Source organism: Lycium ferocissimum, chromosome 5 (genome assembly GCF_029784015.1).
Source record: "Lycium ferocissimum isolate CSIRO_LF1 chromosome 5, AGI_CSIRO_Lferr_CH_V1, whole genome shotgun sequence".
NCBI classification, from domain to species: domain Eukaryota; kingdom Viridiplantae; phylum Streptophyta; class Magnoliopsida; order Solanales; family Solanaceae; genus Lycium; species Lycium ferocissimum.
In genome coordinates, this window is record NC_081346.1 from 74,902,228 (window position 1) to 74,929,126 (window position 26,899).

The 26,899-nt window shown below is 35.9% G+C and overlaps 3 protein-coding genes across 3 annotated transcripts in view; all 3 read left to right on the forward strand.

The window, feature by feature from the left end:
* The window catches only part of LOC132057464 (fatty acyl-CoA reductase 2, chloroplastic-like), an 89,962-nt gene that overhangs the window by 10,617 nt on the left and 52,446 nt on the right, over window positions 1-26,899 (forward strand). The window lies entirely within an intron of this gene.
* On the forward strand, window positions 22-2,830 carry LOC132058589 (uncharacterized). Its single transcript, XM_059451047.1, has 5 exons — window positions 22-655; window positions 1,406-2,203; window positions 2,332-2,478; window positions 2,579-2,611; window positions 2,708-2,830. The coding sequence occupies exons 2-5, from the start codon at window positions 1,499-1,501 to the stop codon at window positions 2,828-2,830; spliced, it is 1,008 nt and encodes a 335-aa protein (XP_059307030.1). The 5' UTR covers window positions 22-655; window positions 1,406-1,498.
* Window positions 2,946-6,060, forward strand: LOC132058590 (uncharacterized). Its single transcript, XM_059451048.1, has 7 exons — window positions 2,946-3,075; window positions 3,254-3,352; window positions 3,725-3,817; window positions 4,100-4,469; window positions 4,537-4,660; window positions 5,014-5,546; window positions 5,646-6,060. Exons 1-7 carry the CDS (start codon window positions 2,946-2,948, stop codon window positions 5,908-5,910), a joined length of 1,614 nt encoding a protein of 537 aa, XP_059307031.1. The 3' UTR covers window positions 5,911-6,060.

The window sequence follows — 26,899 nt, forward strand, 5'->3', positions numbered from 1 at the left end:
GTCTTTTTTGTCTCTCTCTCTCTCACACACAAACTCCCTCTCAAACTCCCTCTCTTCCATTTTATACTGAGTTTTAAAAAAAATTATTAAAAATCAAAATTTAATTTTGTTCCTAGTAAATATCGATTTCACCTTGCAGATGAAAAATTATACACTAGTTTCGTTGTTTCTTTGCTGATATCAAATCTTCTACAACTCACATTGTTTTTTTTTTTTGTTTATTCGTCTTTCTTGTTTGAAGCACATAGTAAAAAGCTTCAAATGGGGACTCCAACTCCTAAAATCAATAGGCTTTTTGCTTCTTCCAGCCCGAAGATTGGTCCGGATCCATCTTTCGACTTGCATGCATTCACTCAATCTCCTGTTAAGGAAGATGGAAAACAACTTATTGTTACCCCCAAGGTAGTTCAACAAAAAATGGTTACACGAAGCAAAGGCAAACGGAAGGGGAAAGAAATTTCGCTTGGAATGTCAAACGAAATCGCTTCGATTCGATTTTGAATATGAAATCGCTTCTCCTTCTTCTAAGAAAAATAAGGTTGACAGTGGTAAAGCATCAAATCCAAAGAAAGAAAATGAGGTTCATATTGTTTTACAAAAAGAGGTTAAAAAAGGTCAAACATCAAAGAGAAACCGTGCAAAACCGAAATTGAAGGTAAAAAGCAAGTATTTATTACTTTAATTGTTGTTTATGTTCAAATTAACTGGTATGAAATTTGGATAGAAAATGGTATGTCTTATGTTTATATTTGGGTTTTATTATTGGTGTATGAATGTTGTATAATTTAGGTATTTTTATTGTATATAAACCTGAGCCATATATGATAGACATAATTTTGTTATATTTTTTGAGTATATTGTTCATCTGTGGTTAATACATACACTTTTTATACACCAATAATACATTCACTGTTATAAGCTTAAAATACATATACTGTACTAAGCTTAAAATACATATACTTTAATTGTTGTTTGTGGGCAAAATAATTGGTATGAATTGTGTATAGTAAATGGTATGTTTCATTTTTAAACTTGGGTTTTATTATTTGTGTATCAATGTTGTATAATTTAGGTATTTTTTTTGTATATATACTTGAGCCATATATAACAAACATAATTTTTATATATTTTCAGTATTTGTTCTCTTGTGGTAATACATATTCTTTTCATACACATTTAAAATACATTCACTGTTGTAATCTTTAAATAAATATAAAGTTCTAAGCTTAATTGTGTATTATTTAATTGTTTCTTGGAAAGTTATGCATCGATATTCTTAATTCTGAGTCGAATAACATGCCTATGAAAAGGAATAAAATGCTACTATTCTAAGACCTTTTCAGTGTATCAGATTTTCTCATAGTTTCGAGTTTGTTTAGTAATTTGTTATTTATTATATATTTAGGTAAAGAAGGTGCAAACGAGATTTTGTACTTACACCAACATCAAAGCTATTGAGCATATAAAGTCGCGATTAAAGTCTAAGAAGCAATTGCAGATGTTTAGGGAGTCCCCATTTGGATATTTTCTTGATTTACCGAATATCAAGGTTCACCCACAACTCATTCGCAGCTTGATGTATGCGGAGACTGATAATGATAGAGATGATATGTTTATCATCAAGTTGAATGGAGAAGAGCTCTATTTTGGGATAAGAGAGTTTGCCATTATCAGTGGTTTGAAATGCGGCATGCCGAGTGAATTTGTTCCGGACCATAATTCACCAAATAGGTTAATGAATAGTTACTTTCCCAATCAACAAAGAGTACTAAAGAGTGAGTTGATAAGTTTTTATGAAGGAAGCATTTGTGTGGGTGATGATGATCTTGTAAAAATCTCCATTTTGTATTTTATTAGCACATTCCTATTCTCAACTGAGCCTTCCAAATCTTACGTATCTAGGCTGCACTTTGACTTAGTTGAGAGTGGTGAATATAGGAACTATCCTTGGGGAAACGATTGTTTTAATGAAACACTTGCTTCTGTTAGTCACCAATTGAGTGGTGATCCATCGTATTATAGGGTTGGGGGCTTTCCACTTGCTTTGCAGGTTTGGTTTTATGAATGTTGCTCGAAGGTTGATCCTTTTGTTGCTACTCGTATTCGAAACCACATTCCTCGTATTCTTAATTGGCAAACATCCCAAGATATATTGTACTTTGACTATCTGAAGAGGGGGATGTTCAAAACTTATGGGAATCAGGTAAACAAGAACACTTTCAACATCATACATACATTTTTCATTCACTTTTAATACACGTTTTAAATCTGAATGTTTTAATAGACTTGCTAACATGTATGAATACACGTGTAATTTTTTGTTTTTGTTAGGTGGTTTTTTCCAACATCACACCAGCAAACGATGAATTGCCACTTCTCACTGAGTTACCTGATGTGCCACGACCACGTACTACCACAAGTGATACACCATCTGTACATGGTTCTGAGTTTGAGGCATTGAAGAATGAGGTTGTAAATGTACGTATCGAATTCACTATTTTTTTTTTTTTTTTAAAAAGGTATGGAATGATTATGATTCGGTTAACACAGTCACTAATTGTATTCTACTTCTTTATAGGTTCGTGAAGATTTGAAACTATTTCAGAAGAAGGTATTTGTCGGATATTATAAATTATAAAGTTCATTATTTTTTTTTCTATTGAAATAAACAAATGATCATAAATTTATTGTTTACTGCTTATTTCAGGTAGAGGATGATTTTAAACAGTTGAAGCAACACTTGGATAAATCAATATTGGACATACTTACAGAGATCAAGTCCTTACATGGCAGGCAGACGGAAAATAATGAATATGAGGTTTTTTTTTAAAAAAAAAAAAAAAAAAAAAAAAACTTTGATGGTGTTTCCTCTATATTATCAATTCAATTTTAAATTAATAAAGCATACATTAATATACAGGGTACCGGAGGTGTTAAGGTTGTAGATGGAAAAAGAACCTATAGTGGTGACCAGAATGACAAGTATCATGACATACAAGCTGAGGTTGATGAACAAGCGGCTAAGGGTGCGGTTGGTGGGCATGATGGAAGTGTGCCAATATCCGGTCAAGTCAGGCAAAGATATTTGAAGACCCAAAGTAATCCTTTAATTTCAAGTAAATTATATTAATGTCCATATTTCACATCCTTAAATAGATATATCATAGATGTATCAAAATGTGTATGAATTTTTTTTTTCAGTTAATATTTTTTAAACTTAATTATCATTCATATTTTTGTATGAAACGTGTAGCTGCTATGCATGCTGGAATTGGTGAAGCATGTGATAATGATCGAGATGATCTAGAAGCATTGAAGAGTCTACATGATCAAGAAGAATTGAAGATTCAAGGTCATTCTTTTGCTTGATATAAATTTCTTAGAATCTGCCATACTTACATCCTAAAAATCATATATGAAAACTATATATAAAGTGTATCAACATAGCTTCTATTTAGTAGAGAATATATTGGCATCATTTCTCTAGGCTTTTTCATTTTAATTACATGACAATTGAAATTACTTTGTATGAATGTATGATCTAAATAGAGTTTTAGCTCAATCTTTTGAGTGTAGTCTATTTGGTGTTAATTATCTTAGTATGTATCATATTTCTCACCCATAAATCCATCTATGAAAACTGTATAAAAAGTGTAGCAAAAAAAGTATTTAATTATCAATTCAGTATTTAACTTCTGGACATAATTATTGATGCAAAATGTAGTTGGTGTGCATGATGGGTTTGATGGAGCCGGTGATAATTGTCTATTTCATCAAGAAGCCTCAATGATTCATACTGAACATGTTCCTAATTTAGGTAAGGACTTCACTGTTCATTGAAATGTATTTGTTTGACAGAGGGTTTCATGCAGTAGCTTTCCATTTACTTTCATGTATATATCTGATAGTATATGTGTTAATACTACCTGATAGCTTTCATGTACATTCATGCTTGACTTGTGATTTGTCTGAATCATGAACTTATTGTGCATGATGGAGATGATAAATTGTATAGATGCTAACACTGTTAGTTTCATACAGTTTCTAAAGATTTATTAAATATATTGTATTAAATTTTTTGAAATTTTGAATTTTGCAGATACTTCTTTAGATGATGTGGTTGTTGGAATTGATAAAATGGGTAGTTTCTGCAATTCTGTCTCCAAAACCCCTACTCTAGACGACATTGAATTGCCTGCATATAGCGAGACCCAGATTGTTGCGATTGAAAACAGTTACTATTCTAACAATGTCACTCCTGAACAACAGCCAAGACTCAGAAAGACTGGAAAATACAAATCATCTCCGTATGTTGGTTTTAGTTCAGCTGGCAGCAGCTCGGGTAAATCACCTATATATTTCAACATAAAACATCCTTTTGCAAATTACAATGGATTCGAAGTTGATGATGCACTGCTCAATGAATTTACATCTTGGGTATATGCTAAAGTCTCTAAACGGAAGAACAGGTATGTATAAAATATATTATTTATTTAACTATTTCTCTTGCAAACATTTATGGTTTTTGCGTTCCAGAATTTCAGCATACACTTTAAAGGACAACAAGATTGTCAATCCTTATGATTTGGGAGTTAAGAAAGTTGACAAAATGGAGTGGTTCTACAATGTCATTCAAACTGGGAAAGCGTGGGAAGACTCGGTATGTTGTCTCCAAACTTCTGATTTGTTTATTTTCATTTTTTATATGCTGTATGAAAAATACTTTCAAGTTGAATTTTTGGGTGTTGCAAGAATGGTAGTTTATGTTGAGATGGCATTAGGATATGTGTGTGGCCATTGTTGGCACAAGTGCTATGTGGATTATATGATTTTGACGTTTATATGTATGAAATTTGTGTGGAATGTTGTTTTGAGATATCCATATGTGTATGAAATGTGCATATATTAGTATGTATATTATAAAAACTGATATATGACTGTTAAACTGAATACTTAATAACAGAAATACTTTACCATGTCTCACTTATATTTTAATTGACATCCTTTTTTCAGCATGTTGATGTCATTATGTATTACTTGAGGAAAAAGGCAAAGTATGGTCCAAATAACCCAGTGAGATACACAACAACAGATTGTTTTTTCATAAAGTGGGTTGAGGCTATCCACAAGCAATACAAGGAATACAAAAATGATAAGCGTTTTATTACTGCTGATCATAATGTGGCAAAAATTATTCGTGGGTTTAAACTGATTGCAAATATTGCTTGGGATAGAGTTGATAATGTGCTCATCCCAGTCAATATAAGCGAAGAATACCATTGGGTGTTGGTTGTTTTATGTATGAAAAGAAGGTGTCTCTACGTATATGATTCATTCCCGGGTGGGGCTATGCATACTAATTCAATTCGAGAAGTTGTTGAAAGGCTGGCCACCATGATACCTCTCTTTTTCAATTGCACTGGATTTTATGGGAAAAGGAATGACATAAACTGGATAACTGAACCAGCATATGTTGGGAAGAGCTTTGATGATCCTTTGGAATATGTCTTTGTGGATCATTTGCCAGAACAACATCCAGAGTCTAAGTATGTATCTCTACTTTATATAATGTTTTTAACATATTATAATAGTGTTCATACATATTAAATATTTAACTCATACATTATGTTTGTGGGTATTTACAGTGATTGTGGGTTATACATATGTGCATTTGCTGAATATATCAGCCAAGGTGTATTTGAAATTTCTGAAGAAGATTTTGATGCCGCTCTTCATCGTCGGAGGTATGGTGCCCTGCTGTGGGATTATGCAAGAAAAAAGCAGGCAGATGGAGCTATTAGTGAGAGTGAAGTAACAGGAAATGTTACCAGCAGATTGGGTGGTCCAAAAATTTGCAAGGAACCAGTACCTGAAAGGGAGAAATTACCGAGATTGAAACGAAAAGTTTAGAATTTTTAGAATTAGTGACTAGTTATTAGTTTGTTGGTGTAAGAAAGATGATTTTTGTTGGTGTTGGCCTAAGTAGTTGACTGTTTTTGTTGGTGAATTAAGTTTGCTTAATATGATACTTTTATTATTCTTACACCTTATATCATTAGTTTTTAATTTGTTTACCAATGTAGTTATGTTAATACGAGTTCTTAATTTTAAATATATTAATATACAATGTTTTCACATAAAGTATATAACCAACATTAAATCAATGATCCACCATATTTGTTCTCTAATACACAAAATATACGGTATATATATATATTTCATAATATACACATGTTTTCACATGAAGTATATAAACGACATTAAACCAATGATCAACCAAATTTGATCTTCTAATACATAAAATGTACAATATCCATACATATTTCATACATTATTTATACAATAATGATACAGTAAACAAATAAAATTCTACCAACTTAAGTTTTATACATTATTGATACACTAAACAATATAAGATTTTATACATCATGAAACGTGTTATATATATATATATATATATATATATATATATATATATATATATATGTTGCATACATTATTTATACTATATTGATATAGTAAAAAGATATGAAACTTGTTGTGTTTCATATATATATATATATATATATATATATGAAACTTGTTGTGATTCATACGTTATTTATACAATAATGATACACTAAATGATACAATATCCATACATAATGTTGCATACATTATATATACATATGTTTCATACATTATTTATACAATAATGTATACACTAATGATACAATTTCCATACATATTTCATACATTATTTATAGAATAATGATACATTAAACAAATAAAATTCTACCAACTACATTTTCATACATTATTGAAACACTAAACAATATAAGATTTATACATAATGAAACGTGATATATATGTATGGTGCATACATTATTTATACAATATTGATACACTAACAAGAATTTTGATCATTCAATAACATAACACGTTCCTTTTATATGAAACATGTTATGTGATACATTATTTATACAATATTGATACACTAAACAACTAAACTAATACCAACTAAAGCTCCTCATACATTATCTATACAATATTGATACACTAAACAACTAAACTTCTACCAATTGAAGATTTATACAATATTGAGTTGTTAAATAGAATGCCATGATATTTCATTGGTTTTGATACAAATTTTATAGTCAAGCAATTTCATACAGTTAACTCATTGAATTATCTGATACTCTAAATATGCAAAAAAAAAAAAAAAAAAAAAAAAAAAAAAAAAAAAAAAAAACTCCAACAAATTACATTGAAAAACAAGTTTATTACTACAACAACATGGAACAAAAATAAAATAAAAAAAATTCCAATAGTTCTTGCAAGTTGCCATATTACAATGTTAGATAAAATAAAAAATACTAGCTATATTCATATAGAAAATGCAGCGTCAAAATAAATTTAGAATTTATAAAGTAATGAGTGTCTACTAACAGTGAATGTAAAAAAATAAGAAAATTGGCTATATGCTATTTAATTTCATTTGGGCAAATTGCTACATGTCTTCTTGTTGTGCCCCTCTATGCCACACTTGCTACATGTCATCTTTGCCCTCTTAAATTTCACCTCATAAAATGGTTTCATTCTCTTCAACGATGGCCTCCCTGGAGGTCTTTTAGAATACGGTGGTAAAACAATTTGTTCCAACACATCAAATGGTATCTCCCATGTACTCTCGCATGGAAGAGGTTCCACCGGTATGGCATATGTATCTTTGAAATTTTTATTCTTGTAGTAGGCGAGAGCAAGAGTCCTCTCCATGTTGGTGCACGTACATTATAGCACCAAAGCATGTCCACATGGTATCTCATCAAGTTAAAACCTTCCACAACTACGAATCTTACTTCAAGACACACACTAAATCTCTTCATACCATCTCTCTTCATCCTTTGTATGTAGGAATTCAGTGGAAGCCCTTACCTACCATAAAAAAGTTGGTTCACAATTTAAATTCAGAAATTTAACAAAAAACATACAACATAAATACATAAATCATACCCTATTCATACAGTTTAAATACTTACAGTCATGCGGTGTGATAATTCTTTGTTATCCTCATAAGCTTCATTGTACTCATTAGTAAGATCAGTGAATGTATTTCTCCCTTCTTCACTGTGTTTTTCATTCCAAGTTTCAATCAATTGTCTCATGTAATCCATTAACTTACGATGGAAATTCTCTAGCTTTGGCAATCTTCTTGTTTATAGATTCAAAGAATGTTAGAAGTCAACGTCCATGTCCTCTTCACTGTTGCATGTACCCGAGACCATTTATGATACCCACTATCAAATAAGTATACACTCAAATTCTTATCTATTGTGTCCAGCCTTCCCATGAGTTCACTAAATTCTTGAAGAGTGTATGCTTTAGCTAATGCAAAGTATAGTTTCTCGACTCGTTCTTTATTTCCCATGCATTCCTTAGGTAAATTATTCCACAAATGCCAAATACATGCATAATGAGTCAGCCCGGGATATACTAATGCAGAAGCTTTCCATATACTATCATGTTTATCTGATACAATGCACATATTCTCCCTTTCACCAAAAGCTATCCTAAATCTCTCAAAGAACCATGTCCAAGATGCATCATTCTCCGAATCAACTATTGCATATGCTAGTGGCAGTATACTACCTGTTTTTGTATAAAAATTATACGCAATCAATACGGTCATATATAATTGAAATTTAAGCATAAAATAAAATAAAAAAAAAATTACAAACCTCCTGGATCTAGTGTGCTTGCTATTAGCATAGTTCCTTCGTAAGTTGATTTTAGATGGGTGCCGTCAACAACTACTATAGGCCTACAATACTCCCATCCCCTAATACAAGGTTCCGATGATACAAATGCATACAAGAAATGGTCTTCCGCTGTTTTTTCCAAACTAACAACTGACCCCGGATATGTCTTTTCCAGGATGTAAAAGTAGTCGTAACTTATTGTATGATTCAGTTGGATCCCCTCGTAACATGTTTAATGCCTTTTCCTTGGCTCTATAAGCTTGCATGTAAGTGTTGACACCCGATTTTGTCCCGTCTTCCCCAAAATACTTATTCACATTTCACATTTTCAGCAATTTAAGAAATAATTATCTATATTTTTTACTAAAATTATTAGCTTCTATTAATACCGGCGTCTTATTATTTTTTGCCGTTACTAGTTGTTATTATTTTGTCACCACAATTATTATCATCCTCATTATTATTATTATTATTATTATTATTATTATTATTATTATTATTATTATTATTATTATTATTATTATTATTATTTTATTACCGGCATTATCATAATTTGCATTATAATCATTTCAGCATTTTTACCGCATTATGCACACGCATCGCATTTGTTTTCGCAAAATCAAATAATAGCGTTTATTTACTGTTGACTTTAAAAATATTATTGTACGGTTGTTGCGGCGTAATATAATTTTCATTTTTATCTAAGCATCAATAATTACATATTTTATATTAATGCAGTCCATTTTAAATCCTAAAACCATTTGGGCTAAAAGCCAAATCATTAAAACCAGCCCATTTTAATCAGCCAGCCCATAAACATTTTCGGACTAATCCAGTCCACCAACCCGTTAAACTCAGCCCAAAACCCGGAAACCCGACCCGGCCTGCTTCAATCAACATAGTGAACCACTAGGGTTCACTTCTATTCTTCAGATCCGCCGCTCTCTCTTCTTTCCCTCTCTCGCCTCGCCCCTCTCTCTCTCTACTCTCCTCTCCCCTGTCTCTCTTCCTCCCCACTTCGGCAAAAGCCCCGTTTCCCTTTAGCCATGAACAAAAATTGTCCCTTCCCCTTCTGTGTAAACATCGTCCGGCCTTTCCCTTTCCCTCTCCCTCTCGTCTCGCATTCGATATATATAGAAAATCGCAGGACTTCTTTCGATTCTACAGGCCATGCATGGCCATTTGGGGAAAAGAATTAATGTTCATCAGTGTTTGACTGAGGGTAAGAATCGTCATTTTCCTCTGTTGGATTTGAAATCCATTTAATGAAGTTTTGGCCGTTTGTGAACTTAAAATCATCTCCTTCGTCCGTTTCATTGATTCTCGAGTACAGATTTTTAATGGGTTTTGTCCTCTTCTTCATAGGACATATTTGAAGAGGTCAACTTAAAATCCCACCCAATTTTTCAGTGGTAAAACCCTAGCAAAACCCTAGAAATTCCCCTATAAATAATCGTTTTTGGAGTCAGAAAAGGGGGAGCTTTTTTTTAGCCGTGGAAATTCCCCAAAAAATTTTGAAGTTCTTATCAGCCACCTCAAATTTCCCTAGAAATATTAAGCCTCCATCAGTTTAATATTGTTTGATATCCATTCGAAATAGAAATCAATTTTTGTTTTTATTCTCATTTTAGTTCCTGCTGTTGTTTCGAATCTAAGCGAATCCGAATCAGTTGGTAGTGTTTCGAGGTAGATCGGAAGCTCGAGCCCCACTTCGCTGCACCCAAGAAAGGTAATCTCTCTCCTTTTTAATTTTTGTAATGTTTCCGTTAGCTAAATGTTAATTGTATGTTTAGTTCGAGTAATCAGCATGTTTTAGATTTTAGTTAAATATGGGGTTTAGTTGTATGCCAGTCTTGGCATCATGCGATTTGGCTAATACTGCTAGTTCTAGAGCTCTGTTGTTGATCCTTGTATGATTAGCACTCAATCAGTTTGTATTCTTGCTTTAGATGTATGATTTATAGTCCTTCTTTCTAGTTGTCTCTTTAGATCTCAGCCTGTAATCGATTGGTATAATGAAGAGACTATTAATCTAATCAAATGTGTTTATGTGTTCATACCTATTTGTGATCCCGACTGGTTTATTTCAGCTTAACTTAGCCTACTAGCATTGTGCATATTCCTGCTTTAATTAGTTTAGTCTCGGCTCAGAAGTTGAAATATTTTGCTGTTCACGTTTAGTTTGGTTTAACTTCCAGTTTAGCAGTTGGTTATGTGTGGGTATGACAAACCTGTTCCAAGTTTGGATGTGGAATTGGTTAACCTGACAGTTGGTATATATGTATAAGCTATATTAATATGGTATCATTGATGTCTCCATGTCAGTCCATAAGCTGGTCCTAACATAGTATAAATCCTCATCCCGCTGCCACTTATGTTAAATCTAAACTCATAAGACGGAGGTTAATTTGATTTCCCTGTTCTCTTTCATTTTACCCTCTTAATTATTATGTGCTAGCCTAGTCTGCTATATATATGATTTAGCATGTTGTTGCGTCAATCCAGTTTGTGATTCACATGCTAGCAGAATTAGAAAAAACGCCCCTGTCTCTGTTTTGTTGAGTAGTTTAACATGCTTTAGTGTATACTTAAGTGTGTGTGTTGTGTTAGTCGATTATCCTGTTCTAGAAGTTGTTTGGGTCTTTTAAATGCTTAGATGTTGTTATAGCTTGCAAACAAGAAAAGAGCAATACATTATAAGTTTGAAGAGAGAACTGGGGCAGTTGAATATGCTCCCAGTTGCTGTCCCATTGTCTTTAAACTGATCTTGCGTGATTTTTCTTTGAACCTGTTTTCCTCTTTCCCAGAACACTGTGTCGTTTGTTTTCCTCACCTGGATTTTTCTTTTTAAAAATAATTTCTTTTTTTGATAGTTTATGAGCATATAAATATGTTGATTTTGTTCGGCCTAGGAAAATATCTGAGCTAGAATTTATGTCAATCTTGAGTTAGCATACTTGTCTTCTGCAATATGTGTTTTGATTAATATCTCAAACATTACCAATTTCTGTTTTTGGCAACTATTAGCATAAGGAAGTAAAGATCTACTGTTTGTCTTTCAAAGTATACTTGAACGCTGATTTTGTCCATCTGAGAATGATAGGATTTCAGTCGGGTTTGCGGGATTAGATATCGTCTAGGCTTTAATGAATGCCGAAATAATTCTTTCTGGAAACAGCTAAAATCTGAATTGAAATGCGATGATATTTTGCTATAGCTTTAGTATTATGAAACATTGGCAGCGATGATGTTTTGCTATAAATGTTAGTGTTTTTGCCTTGTTAATATGAAGTATAGGAAATGAAAATGTGCCTGGATCCAGTAGGTGTTTGGTATATCATAGATCTGTCATGTTTAGATTTGGTATGTATTAGGCCTTGGCAGTACACTTTTCTTTGAATCATGCCCAGGCTGTATATTCGAAATACCTGATTTAAATTCTCCAAATGGTTGGATATTATGAACATGCATTTTTGTGATTAAACATGTATTAGCAAGTATGGGGGACTGTTTGTCACCAGTTTGGTTTTCTCTCACTTTGTGCGCTGTTGCAAACATATTTTCAGTTTTAGTATGTATATAATGTATATTATAAGTATATTGTGGATAGCACCTTGATATGGATGGTGGTCGGTCATTATGGATTAAGCTTGAACCCTCCCCGGTGTTAGCCATGCCTGGGATTCATGAAATCCCTTGGAACTTGTGCAAAGATCGGGAAGACGGGGGTAAGAGCTTTCCGATACTAACCTTCCAAGTATCCTTATGAAGGTGTATACGCAAAATATACTTAAATATACACAGCATATACATAATCTTCAGTCTGTTTTGAAATTTTATCTTTACATATTCGATCTTATTCTTTTGGTTATATTCTAATCTTTTTTTCCTTTCGTTTTTGCATGACCATCGCACACGAGTCCAAGGGATTCGTTTTCCTCCGCATTCGGTGTTGGGCTAAAAACCCAACGTATCCTCCCTCGTGTCCCCCCGTCCGCACAAAAAAAAAAAACGGAATAAATATTGGGCCGTGGCCCATCAGCAGCAGCAGATCCGCAACAAATGGCCTAAATGGGCCGACTTATTTGATTCCGAATTTCTGAGCAGGCCCAATAGCATGAACTATTCACAGCAGCCCAACATGGGCTAAGCCCATCTCATCGCATTTTCTCGTATCTCTATTTTATGTCGCGTATTTAACTTGTGTTATGTGACTAACCTTTTATTTTGTTTTATTTTCTTAATTTAGGTGAACCTTAGCGAATTTAGTGGGTTAGCTTTAGGGTAATAGGTAGTAAATTTAAGAGAGAAACTCAATTAATACCATAAATTATACTTTCCTTCTTTTTACATTAAAATTATTTATAGTATCTTGATATTTACTTTCGGAACCATTGATTTTTAAAAATAGTATATTTTGAATCAAAGGAATCACGTTATAATTATTATTATCTTGGAAGATTAAAACATCATTAACATACAAAGATTAATCCAAATATATTTTATAAACGTTTTAGATTAATTCGACTATACCTATTTTTCAGCCGAGTACAGTTAACAAAAGATAATAAGAGATAAAGAAAACTCGTTAGTTATTTTGTATTTCAAATATACTTCTAAAACGCAAAATCAAGTAATATTTCAACATTTAGTTTATCTCAAATGTTTATCAAAATATTGCATAAACCCGCATTTGCTTCTGCTTATATGCAAATTATCATATTTTGCCAATTTTATCATTATACTTTCATTAGCAGTGTTTATAAGCTTATTTTAAAATAACACTTTAAAATTTCCTCTATATAAATTATTAATCTTATTTTAAAATGGCACTATTATATTTTCATTTACACCCTTCTTTTATAAGTCTTATTTTAAATAACATTCTTATTTGAAGCCTTAGCATATTTTTTACAGCGCTGTATATTTTCCTTTAAAATCTTAGTAATATTATAAGTTCGTCTCTTAAAATTTAAACACTGTATTTAGTCTTAAATAGTTAACCTAAGTTTGATCGGTAAACCGTAGTTAAACGGATTCTAAAGGATGCCTAACCCCTTCCCTTTAGGATAATCTAGAACCCTTACCTAGAATCACACTGATTAAGCAGACTATTAATGGAGGTTTAGTTAGGCTTTACCTTAGTTAATAAAATAGGTGTCCTAATTCACCGTAAAATTAATTAGGTGGCGACTCCTTAAAATAAGCAAAAAATAGGAATCTCCAATATGTTGTACCTAGTTTAACCCGCTTAAATGGGGTATAACAGTAAGTCATTGTTAAACCATGTTGTTTCTTCATATCTGATGCTATATCCTTTGGTGTGTATACTCTTTTTGGATCTTCATACTTATCGATTATCATAATTCCAACAACCGCCGTAGTTACTTGACGTCTTGAATAAATCCTATCCTTTAATGAGCATGAATATTGTTCACAAAATGATCTAATTTTGAAAAGCCCTGAATCATTCAAACTTGATGATTTAAAACTCCAAGAGCAATCGTCCGTAGGGCACTCAAGACAATAGCTATTGTTGGAAGAAAGAAAAAAATCAGAAACAAATTTTATATACAGTTTTCATACATATATCATTAAACAATCCTAAACTTAAACAATTGAAAGGATTGTTTAAAAGTTATATCTTACATATTATTCAACATATTGAAATAACATTAATTTTCATACCTTTTAGAACTAGATCTTCTAACCCGAAATTGGAATTGTTTCGAAAAGGCGTAGTTCTTCATAACCGCAACAATTGATTCCTTGTCCTTATAAATATGTTTTTCAGCAACAAATTCATATCGATTGTCGCTTATAATTCCATTTCCTTCAAATTCCACAGCCTCAAAATCAACACTGGGAACCATGGCATTCAACTGAAGAGTTTTTTCATTGTGTGAAGGTACGGATTGTATAGAATTCGAACCGCTACCTCCATCATCATGGATTTCAATTAAATCCAAAGATACATCCCTCAATGTAATACATAAAGGATACTTACTGAAGACGTTTTTGTTTTCCTTTTTTTGGTCTAAATATACATGGACACCCATATCGTTGTGTATGGTCATTAGCAGGCATCTGTCACTAACAATGTATTTAATCTCCAATCCTTGAATTGTTGTATCTATTCCTAGTTGAGCAGCAATCACTGTGACCAAACCACTGAACTTTGATTTGGAATCGTATAATATTCCTTCAACTTCAAAATTTACGTGTCTACCTGTCAAAAAATTAAAAGAAAATACACATTATATGAACGACGATTATGATACAAATATAATACAAAGTGCATACAAAGTAACGACACATTACATAATCAAATATATACATACTAGATTCATCATTCATACATATTTTATACACAACTATACATATCATATGGTTTTAAACTGCAAAAAAATAAAAAAATAACATGAAAAAAAAAACAAAATTAATAAGAAACTCAGCATTAACATATGAACACCTGATGTGTCCCATCTTCCATTGTGCTGTACCATTATTGAATGAATTGTGTCATCTGCCATTTCAACATACGAAATTTTTGATCCGGAACTTTGATATTGAATGTTTTATGAATTCTGAAATTTTCAACTACAGTTAAATGAATTTTCAAGACTCTTCAACCGTGATGGGGAAAATATGGTTTCTATTTAAAATTGTCGTGGATTGCTGAAATCGGGGAGAAAAAATAAGGGAGAGAAATTATGGGGAGCAGGATACTAATCGGTTACACCGTGATCTTTGGGTTTTGTTGTACTGTATATTAACTTCTTTTACTGTATGTGTTATTTTGTATAGGGTTTGTAAGTTTTCTAATCTTATTTTTTGCAAACTTGAAAGTATTGGTATTTTTTGTAAATATACCCTCTATTTATGTATATATATGTATTTGCCCCTAACATTATAACAACTTTTTAGTTAGGCCTCGCCCATGCCTTTGGTAATGAGAAATTGACATAAATAGCCGACTATCGAAATAATAGCAAGCAAATGTACGTTTTTTGTATAAAATACAAAAATATACCTTTTTGATACATAATAGTGGATGTTTGTTTTGTATATTTGGCTAGAAAGTATAATTATTCTTATCGACCGGCCAAACGTGTAATTTGCACTTGGATAATATAACTAACATTGGTTGGTTGGGCGACACATGGGCCGAGAGCATAAGTGCTCAAATAACCCCTTTTTGAGCCACCATTTATATTTTGACCATATTTTGGAAATCTTGCAAAATATTAGTCCTGCACAACACAGAGTTGAAAAATTGAGCTACCGCTTTCAAATAAATTTAGACCGGGTAATTTTATATTTTAGTTCCCAAATATTACATATTGTGGTTATCAAAGGGAAGGTGGGGATTGATTTTTTGTGGAGGAAAATATATAACTAAAATAATACTTATAATGAATTATAAAAATCAAAAATCTCGTGAGATTTTATGGTCCACCATTTCAAAGTCTCCTAGGAATGGAATTTTCTTAATCATTTGAATTTTTCTTTTTAACTAGTTCTGCTTCTTATTATTATTACACTTTAAAAGTGCTAACATTCAATCTCTTTCCGATTTTCTTCTTTGTTCTTTCTAGATATAAGATTAAAAAAAATAGAATTAGCAATATTTTAAGAAGTTTTGTAAAGTTCGTAAAATAAATTTTGTTTTTTAATCGAATGTTGGCATCAAAAGTGGCAGACAGGCTGCTATGCTGTCGCTTGTTGCGTCTTCACTAGCCAAAACCACTTATAATTAGTATATCTAATCCATTGCAATAATTAATTAAACTAACTTTAAACAATTTTATATACTTTTTGAAAGAATAGACTAAACTAAGAATGAAGAATTGGTCGTGTCAACTTCTTGCCCTTCTCCTTAAGTATAATTATGCTGCCAATAATTGCTTTTAATCATTTCTTAGCCTTACTTTTCCTTACACCAAATGATGCTATTTTATTTTGATCGCCTTTTCAATATATCCTTCCACATGGATTCCATTCAATCCCGACGGTTTAACAGATTTCACAGGAAGTTTCAAGTTAGCTACGTCACATTTATGCTTACAATTTTTTCAGTTTGAGAACTTTGGGTAATCAAGTTTCATCTTCTTATGGAATAGTCATTTACCTTGCTTTTCTGGGACTAGCCTTGAATACTCACCTTTTTATCATCATATTTAATACTTATCATCATATTTAATACTTAGACAAAGTTGATACACTCTGATAACAAAAAAAAATAAAAAAAAATTAGTGACTTCGTTTAATACTTCGACAAAGTTGAATAACTTCTTCAATACAAAAAATAATAATATAGTAACTTTAATGTGACAAACTTAAAGTTAAATATTTTATCTAAATTCGGCTTTTAATCATCGAACTAAAATATCACCCTCAATTATTATGTTGGCATTCTCCACTTTCTAATAATATAATAATCCTAAGTGGTGACAATTATGCATATTTTAGCATAACATCTCTCATACAATGTATCTAGAACAAGTGTTATCATATGTCAAAGTATCCGTACTTTATTCTAACAAATATAAACATTTTCATGGTTTTATTCTTTTAATAATAACAGTCTCTATCCAATTAAAAACGTTCATAAATAATTTCGCTTTCTTTATGTGGTAACTATTAATCAAAGTTCAATGTGAAAGGGTCCAGCCTTCGTAAGTATAAGAAACAACAATGCATTGTCTATTGTGTGTCTTTTTCTTTAGTCTTTCTAAGGTAATTAATTTAGAGAGCTTCAAAATTGACCCAAAACTATGAATACAACTAAGCAAACATGAAAAGTAAGCACACACAAAAGGATAATAAAATCACATCCATTCAAATAACTTAAATAACAAATCAACCTACTACCCACGCAACACTCAAACCTATTGCCAACTTGTCAACTCCATCCTCAAACCACACACCCTTATCCATTTGTCCTCCCCGAACCCCCACTATAATAACCTTCCAAATTACACCTATCAAATTTCGACAAGTTTGATGTATTCCACTATAAATGTTATTGAAATATTTATAAATGATTCTGTTCGCAAAATCTCAGTAGAAAAATAACAGGAAAATTTGTAAATAGAACATAAACTTTTCTTTGATAATTGTAACGTCGAACCAGCTTACATGTATCTTGTTCATAGAATATCTGCTATCTTATGCCAGTATAAATATTGGATAACTTTATCCATTAAGATTTGGACAGATGAATGCTGCAATTTGAACTTGACACTTCATGATTTTCATTCACTACATTGATCACTGAGTCACGTCTTTTATAAGATTATGTTCTTCTTCTATGGAAGTTGTACGCAAGCATTCTGATTCGAGCCCTTGAAATAAAATCACCTTTGTAAGAGAGCACTTTACCCCCAACATGAAACTTTCTGGCCAGCGGCGGATCTAGCTTGCTCGGTGGGGGTTCCATTGAATCCCCAACTTTCAACGCCGAAAGATAAATTTATGTGTAAAAATTAATTGAAACTATGATAAATAGTAGATAATAACTCATAACTTTTAAAATACGACGGGTTTACACTAAGAATCTTAAGGTTGAACCCATAGAGTTTAAATCCTGGATCCGCCTGTTTTCGATGCAAATTTGAATTTAGTTGGGTCCAAATACAAATAATGTTGCACCAAAAAAAAAAAAAAAAACATATCCAGTGTATTTCCACAGTGAGATCTAGAGAGAGTAGAATTTACACATACCTTACCTCTACTTTGTAGGTAGCGAAACTATTTTTGATAAGCCCTCGACACAATGCACTACAACGTCAGCCTAGAAAGAAGAAGAAAAATGGCAGCAAGATGGCAAGACGGACACAACTTATGCAAATAATACTCATAATAATTTTTTTTTAAGAAAAAATAAATTTAAAAGCTCCCTTCCAAACCGCCTTTTTGGCCCTTCCAACCTGTCCCTCCTGATATTTCTGTAGTATTTTATGTACTATATATTATCATCAATCCTTCTCATCATTATTTAATTCCCCCTTTGCTTCTTCTCTCTTTTCTAATCATCCTTCTCCCTATTTTCAAGATTCTTCATTCACCTCCAACCCCCAAAATACCACCCAATTCTCCATTTTTCAACACCCTTTTGTCTTAATCACAAAACCCATAATTCATTTCCACCAAAAAAAAAAAAAAAAAAAAACATAAAAACAATGAAAGAAGAGCAAAAATCAGGTCCAAAATCCATCGATTCACTTTTTCCGTCACCGGCGCCGCCGTTATCTCCGCCGTCAACTTCGCCGGCGCCTCCACTTTCACCAAAAAGGGTGAAACCCGACCCGAATTTTTCGCCGGCGACGCCGTTCACGGCGGAAAAAGTGGAGGCGCCGCCGGTAGTTGCGGCGGAGAAAGTGGTGGCGCCACCATTTAATAGGTGTTTGGTATGTAGGAAAAAAATGGGGTTAATGGGATTTAAGTGTAGGTGTGGGACCACTTTTTGTGGGACCCATAGGTACCCTGAGGTACATGGATGTACGATTGATTTTAAATCAATGGGAAGAGAAGAAATAGCTAAGGCTAATCCTTTGATCAAAGGTGAGAAATTGTTCAAGATTTAATCTCAGCCATTCGATTAGATGACTTTTCTTCACCGGAGTAGTTTTGATCACGGGGACCAAATTGAAAATGAAAGAAAAATATTGGGGTTGTTTTGTTCCCGTGGGATAAATACTGTGAATTTGATGTATATTTTTCCCTTCTTCGTTTTTACTATTTTATTTTCTTTTTTTCTGGAAAATAATTTATATTACTTGGCTTGTTTTGTAGAATAAGACTTTTTACTCTGAAATTTCTTAAGTGTTGCTAGTTTGCTATCGAATTTTTTCTTTATTATTATCTTTTATTTCGATGCATTTTTGGTTAACATAGTTCATGAGAAAGGGAAGGGAAAAAGGTTTAAATTGATCAACAAATGATGACATATTAATAACATTGTCCTTCCAAATGTATGTCGTTAAGATCAACACTGGGAGAGAAATAGTAATTTTTTAATAGTGCCTCCAAGTGCCAATTCCCTGATCTATATCTGTATACGGTAAAAACCGGGTCAATGTATGACCGGTGAGTCCGGAGCCAAGGGTAAGTCCAAATGAGCACGAGCATATTCGGTCTTTTCTTCACACCAAGGTATCGTGCCCGAAGCAATTGACCCGAGACAGGGAAGGCGTGTCCGTTTGCCCAGGTACGCCGGTCCGAGATCATCGTGTCCGTTGGTCCGGTTGCGGCGTTGACACGCGTTAGGAAGCCGTTTCTGCCATTTTATACTGACGACCGTACGGGTGTCAGACCGTACGGTCCGAATTTATCTTTTTTAGGGTTTTATTTTATTTTATTATTCATAAGGGCTTTTGTGTTGCATTAAAGGCCCATAAGGCGAACCTATAAATAGAGGACATTCTCCCCCTTTTGGGGGCTAGCTGGCACAGATCTAGAACATTGTAATAGAAAAATATATAAGAGCTCTCTCTCTCTGATATTGGTCCGGATTTGTGGTGTTCTTTAGTTTTACTTATCCATTCAACATAATACGTTGCCTAGTGTATATATATTTAGCTTAAATCGTCGATCTCAATATACTTACTCATAATATATAATATTACAACAAGCAAATCCATATACATTTCATACCAACCAAAATAGGTTAAAATTCATCCACATATTCTATACCTCACTTACAAATTTAATTGTTACCGAAATTCGGGGTAAACAGTTTGGCGCCCACCGTGAGGCTAGGATAATAGTGATTTTTTGATCTTTGCTTCTACCTTTTTTCACCCGTTGATTAAGGAATCTGCTAATTTCTGCAAAAAACGGACAAAATGGCAAGCAGCGGACAGTCCGGTCATGTCAACAACAACAAAATTGTGGCTGAAAACGAGAACAGTGGGTTGCGAAACCTACCTGCAGATCCATTGGATCCAAACTCTGTTGATTCGAGAGAAGGCCTCGACCGGCAGAACACCGTGAATCAGGAGAATGCCGCCTTACCGGCCACTGATCCCTTGAATACTCATAAATCAATTACCTTATCCCAGGCTCAAGGCCGGAAAACACCCAATACTCTGGATGAGATTAACTTACGATTAATTTTTGAAATGTTGCAGGAACAGGGGACCGCCATAGCCGAACAGTGGATTGCAATAGCTCAGCTGCAGAGCAAAAATGATAAGGCAGCTCCGGAAAGGTCAAAAGGGGTCACCGAACCAAGGAGGGATGAAACACGGATATTCGAGAGTAATGGATCCGGAGCTGGATCATCCACCGAAGTCCTGAAGATGCTCGAGACCTTGGCAAAGCGGGTAGATTTAACGGAGAAGAGGGTGAAAACGTATATCTCTCGGGTGGATTAGATCCCGGGAGCTCCGCCAATTCTGAAAGGGACGGACTCAAAGAGGTACATTCAAAGGCCTTTCCCTCCTAGTGCGGCTCCGAAGTTAATCCCGAAGAGGTTTAAGATGCCGGATATACCGAAATACGATGGTACAACGGACCTGCAGGAGCACGTGACCTCGTACACCTGTGCCATAGAAGGCAATGATGTCGAAGAGGATGAAATTGAGTCCGTGTTGTTGAAAAATTTAGGGAAACGTTATCGAAAGGGGCGTTGACCTGGTATGACCATCTGCCCGAGCATTCCATCACTTCCTTCGAAATGCTCGCAGATGCGTTCATCAAAGCCCATGTAGGAGCTAAAAAGGTGCAAGCCCGGAAGGCGAATATCTTCCGAAAAGCCCAAAGGGATGATGAGTTGTTACGAGAATTTGTGAACTACTTCCAAAGGGAACGGATGGAGCTTCCCCCGGTTCTGGAAGAATGGGCTGCACAAGCTTTCACCAAAGGATTTAATCCTCGGAGCTCGGCTGCTTCATTCAAACTGAAAGAAAACTTGTTGGAATATGAGGTAGTAACCTGGGCAGATGTACATAACAGATACGAATCAAAGATTCGGGTAGAGGATGACCAACTCGAACTTTCCCCGGGACCCATAAATATGAGCAAAAGCTCTGAAAGGTCGAGGAAAAATTATGAGCCGGAGACGCGACCATCGAGGGAAAGGTACCGCCCATACTCTCATTCGGAAAAATCGAGCTTCAGGTCGAAAAAATCGAGGGTCGGCCCCAGTCACTTCTCGAGTAGGGGCGATAAACGGGCCGAACGCCCATCAAACAGTCGAGGCCTATCATTTAGAAGTGATGCAGGGAGTTCGGCTAGCAACAAAGACATACCGAGGATATCGGAGTACAACTTCAACGTCAACACCTCGGACCTCGTCTCAGCTATCGGCCGTATCACGGAGGCTAGGTGGCCAAGGCCATTGAGGTCAGACCCGGGTCAACGGGATTCGAGCATGGTTTGTGAATATCATGAAATAGATGGGCACAGAACTGAAGACTGTCGTCAGTTAAGGGAGAAAGTGGCTCGTTTATTGAAGAATGGCCACCTTTGAGAATTCCTGAGTGAACGAGCCAAAAACCACTACAAAGAAAGGGAGAGTCACAAACGCGCTGAGCCGGTGGAACCTCAACATGTAATCAATATGATAATTGGGGGAACGGATGCTCCACGAGGGCCGGTGATGAAACGAACAAAGGTTTCCATTGTACGAGAGAAGCGCAGCGATTATGTACAATCTCCTTCGGCCAATGAGGATGCAGAAGGCATCATTCAACCGCACAATGATGCATTGGTAATTTCTATCCTTATTTACGGAGGCTAGGTGGCCAAGGCCATTGAGGTCAGACCCGGGTCAACGGGATCCGAGCGTAGTTTGTGAATATCATGAAACACATGGGCACAGAACTGAAGACTGTCGTCCGTTAAGGGAGGAGGTGGATCGTTTATTGAAGAATGGCCACCTTCGAGAATTCCTGAGTGAACGAGCCAAAAACCACTACAAAGAAAGGGAGAGTCACAAATGCGCTGAGCTGGTGGAACCTCAACATGTAATCAATATGATAATTGGGGGAACGGATGCTCCACGAGGGCCGGTGATGAAACGAACAAAGGTTTCCATTGTACGAGAGAAGTGCAACCGGGATTATGTACCCGAGGGTTCCATCTCCTTCAGCAACGAGGATGCAGAAGGCATCATTCAACCGTACAATGATGCATTGGTAATTTCTATCCTTATTTTCAAATCACAAGTTAAACGTATTTTGATTGACCCAGGTAGTTAGGCCAACATCATCCGGTGGAGAGTGGTAGAACGTACTAAGGCTACTCGACTAGATTGTACCGGTAGCAGGTGAGTCCGAGTACTCGGTGGTTCAATATGGCAAGTGAAACCCGAAGGAGAGATTTCTTTGCGGTCAACATTGACGGCACCATACAACGGCAATGGTATTCTATGTCATCGAGGGAGATATGAAGTATAATGCTTTGCTCGACGACGTACGCGGATTCATAGCATGAGAGCGATACCATCAACACTTCACCAGTTGCTGAAGTTCCCGACCCCGGAGGGGATAAAAACTATCCGAGGTGAACAGCCCGCTGCAAGGGAGATGTTCGCGGTCGAGGAAGCGCCACTTTTTTCAAAAAAGCTGGATCAAAGACATGATCAATTAATCGGAGGCAAGGACCCCAAATAGCAATTAAAGGATACGGGTCCGAAAGCGGAGCAGAAGGGATCGAACCCGGTTGGTGAAGAGGACGATTTCGGTGTACCCAGATCGTTTGTATTACCGGAGGACTCGGATGCAACCAAATCTACCGTGGAGGAGCTGGAACAAGTCATCTTGTTCGAATATCTACCGGATAGAAAGGTATACCTGGGCACGAGGTTAACCTCGGAGCTCAGGGATAAGTTAATTAAATTTCTTCAAGCTAATGCCGATTGTTTTGCATGGTCCCATATAGACATGACAGGTGTGTCACCGGAAGTCACAACTCATAAGCTTAGATTCGATAGGAGATTTCCCCCAGTGAAGCAGAAAAGGAGGCCAATGGCCGAGTCAAAACATGCCTTCGTAAAAGATGAGGTAACAAAGCTTTTGAAAATAGGCTCTATCCGGGAGGTAAAATACCCAGATTGGCTAGCCAATGTAGTGGTGGTGCCAAAGAAAGGTAATAAATTTAGAATGTGTGTTGACTATAAGGATCTGAACAAAGCATGCCTAAAGGATTCATTTCCGTTGCCTCACATCGATCGAATGATCGATTCAACGGCCGGGCATGAGATGTTGAGTTTTCTCGATGCTTACTCTGGGTACAACTAAATCAGGATGCACCTGGAGGATCAAGAGAAAACGTCCTTTATTACCCGATACGGGACTTATTGTTATAATGTCATGCCATTCGAGTTAAACAATACCGGAGCAACTTACCAACGTCTAGTTAATGGAATGTTCGAAGAACAGATAGGGAAAACAATGGAAGTTTATATTGATGACATGGTAGTCAAGTCCCTGGAAACAGAGGACCATTTAAAACATTTGCAGGATACCTTCAATGTGCTTCGCAAATAAACATGAAGCTTAACCCAGAGAAATGTGCCTTCGGTGTCCGATCAGGCAAATTTTTGGGTTTCATGGTGTCGAACCGGGGAATTGAAATTAACCCGAACAAGATCAAAGCCATCGAGGATATTGAGGTGGTGAACAACGTCAAGGCCATGCAGAGGCTCACTGGAAGGATAGCAGCACTGAGCCGTTTCATTTCGAGGTCTTCGGATAAAAGTCACCGTTTCTTCTCATTACTGAGAAAGAAGAATGACTTCATCTGGACACCGGAATGTCAAAAGGCTTTGCAGGAATTAAAAAGATACTTATCGAGCCCGCCCCTGCTGCACACGCCGAAGGCAGACGAACAGTTGTTTCTATACCTTGCCGTGTCCGAGGTAGCGGTAAGTGGTGTTTTGGTCCGAGAAGAAGCAGGTACGCAATTTCCAATATATTATGTGAGTAGGACTTTAGGGGATGCGAAGATTCGTTATCCACACCTCGAAAAGTTGGCCTTAGCTTTGGTAAGTGCGTCAAGAAAGCTGAAACCTTACTTTTAATGCCATCTGATATGTGTAGTAACTACTTACCCGCTAAAAAACGTCACGCATAAACCGGAGTTATCAGGTAGACTGACCAAATGGGCCGTAGAGATTAGCGGATATGATATCGAATATAAGCCTAGAACAGCTATTAAGTCTCAAATCTTAGCCGATTTTGTGGCAGACTTTACCCCCGCCATGATTCCCGAGGTCGAGAAAGAACTTTTGCTAACCTCGGGAAAGGCTTCGGGTATCTGGTCTCTACACACAGATAGGGCTTCGAACCTAAAAGGTTCCGGGTTGGGCATTGTCCTTAAAACCCTCGCCGGTGATGCCATTAGACAGTCGATTAGAACTATTAAATTGACTAACAATGAAGCCGAGTATGAGGCTATGATTACAGGTTTGGAATTGGCTCGGAGTCTGGGAGCCGAAATAATCGAAGCAAAATGCGACTCTCTTTTGGTCGTTAACTAGGTAAATGGTGTCTTCGAGGTCAAGGATGAGCGTATGCAAATATACTTGGAGAAAACTCAAGTGATACTACACCGGTTTAAAGAATGGACCACGCAGCATGTACCCAGGGAGCAGAATAACGAAGCCGATGTATTGGCTAATTTGGGCTCTTCAGTCGAAGCGGAGGAAATCAACCCCGATACCGTAGTGCAGTTGATGAATTCGGCGGTAGAAAACGGGCAGGCCGAGATAAACACAATGGGTCTAACTTGGGATTGACGCAACAGATACATCGACTACTTTCAAAATGGGAAACTTCCGAGCGATCCAAAGGAATCACGATCACTCCGGACCAAAGCAGCACGGTTCTGCTTAATAAACGGTCAATTGTATCGACAGTCTTTCTTAGGACCTCTAGCCAAGTGTTTGGGTCCGGAGAAACAGACATGTGATGAGAGAAGTCCACGAGGGTACTGTGGTAATCACTCGGTGCGGAGGCTTTGGTTCGAAAAATTATCGGCGGTGGTTATTCGGAACCGGATGGATGATGATGCGAAGAATTTTGTTCGAAAATGCGATGGGTGTCAAAGGCATGCCCCGATATTCACCAACCCGGGGAGTTGCTGCACCCGGTGTTATCACCTTAGCCGTTCATGAAGTGGGGAATGGACATCGTCGGTCCTTTGCCATGGGCACCAGGTAAGACTCGTTTCATTCTGTTTATGACTGACTATTTCTCAAAATGGGTTGAAGCGCAGGCCCTCGAAAAGATTAGAGAAAAGAAGGTTATTGACTTCATATGGGACCATATTATCTGTCGTTTCGGCATCCCGGCCAAAATAACGTGTGATAACGGCCCTCAGTTCGTTGGCAGCAAGGTCAATAATTTTCTCGAAGGGTTGAAGATCAAACAGATCATATCGACTCCGTATCACCCGAGTGCAAACGGACAAGCTGAATCCACGAACAAAACAATCATTCAAAATCTAAGGAAAAGACTTGAAACATCGAAACATAAATGGAAGGAGGTGCTGTCGGAGGTATTATGGGCTTACAGGACTACGTCAAAATCAAGCACGGGAGAAACGCCTTTCTCGTTGGTCTATGGGGCCTAAGCTCTGATTCCCGTAGAAGTTGGCGAACCGAGCCTCCGGTTCAAATACGTCACCAGCGGGTCAAATGAGGAGGCTATGGCCGTTAAACTCAACCTGGTGGACGAACTACACGAAAATACGCTGGTTCGTTTAGCAGCTCAAAAACAAAGAATGGAAAGGTACTACAACTGGAAGGCCAATCTTCGGCATTTTCGAGTTGGGGACTTGGTACTTCGGAAAGTCACTTTGAACACCAAGAATCCCAATGACGGCAAGTTGGGTCCGAACTAAGAAGGGCCGTACAAGATAACCGGAATAACTGGCAAAGGATCGTATCAGCTGGAATCCATGGACGGACAACGGTTGCGCAATAACTGGAATGTGGCTTATTTGAAGAGATACTATTGCTAAGGTATGGATGCCTACCCTAGTGATCATCTTTTATTAACCTATCCCTTTTTGCAGAAGTAGTACCGAATGAAGTTAGGCCTGAAAACACGTGTTGCACTCTTTTCCTTAGTACGATTTTGTCCCGAAGTGGGTTGTCCGACAAGGTTTTTAATGAGGCAACAAGTACAACGTGTTACTTTATGAGAACA